The 334-nt window shown below is 57.8% G+C and overlaps 1 protein-coding gene across 1 annotated transcript in view; it reads right to left on the reverse strand.

Moving 5' to 3' along the window:
- Positions 1-78: 78 nt before the first annotated feature.
- Positions 79-334, reverse strand: part of ZFP91 (ZFP91 zinc finger protein) — a 6,648-nt gene continuing 6,392 nt past the window's right edge. Inside the window, exon 9 of the mRNA XM_010189303.1 lies at positions 79-334. This exon is cut by the window's right edge and continues 322 nt beyond it. Within this exon, the coding sequence (XP_010187605.1) occupies positions 146-334 (189 nt within the window). The 3' untranslated portion in view covers positions 79-145.

Consider the following 334-nt stretch of genomic DNA (forward strand, 5'->3'; position numbering starts at 1 on the left):
GGGAGCAGACCCTTCGGTTATTTACTAGTGCTGTAAGTTCTGTTTAACTTTTCTCTCTTTCAGAAAGTGTCTCCTCTGTTTTCTTTTCTTTTTTCCCTCCTTTCAAGTAGTCCAAACCGTCCCAGCACCTGCGTGCTCCCGCCCACTAGGGTCCAGCGGAGTCCGAGTCTTCGATGAGCACCTCCGTGGTGGCTCCCAGGATCTCCGTGTTCATGACCAGCCCCTCCGGGTTCGCACTGCTGCCGCTGCCCACGAAGAGCTTCCCGTCAGCCCCCAGGCTCACACGCTCTGCCCCCCCGCAGAACGTCTTGGGCATCCCATCGGGGCTCAGCAG

Source organism: Mesitornis unicolor, unplaced genomic scaffold (assembly GCF_000695765.1).
Source record: "Mesitornis unicolor isolate BGI_N332 unplaced genomic scaffold, ASM69576v1 scaffold31697, whole genome shotgun sequence".
Classification (NCBI taxonomy): domain Eukaryota; kingdom Metazoa; phylum Chordata; class Aves; order Mesitornithiformes; family Mesitornithidae; genus Mesitornis; species Mesitornis unicolor.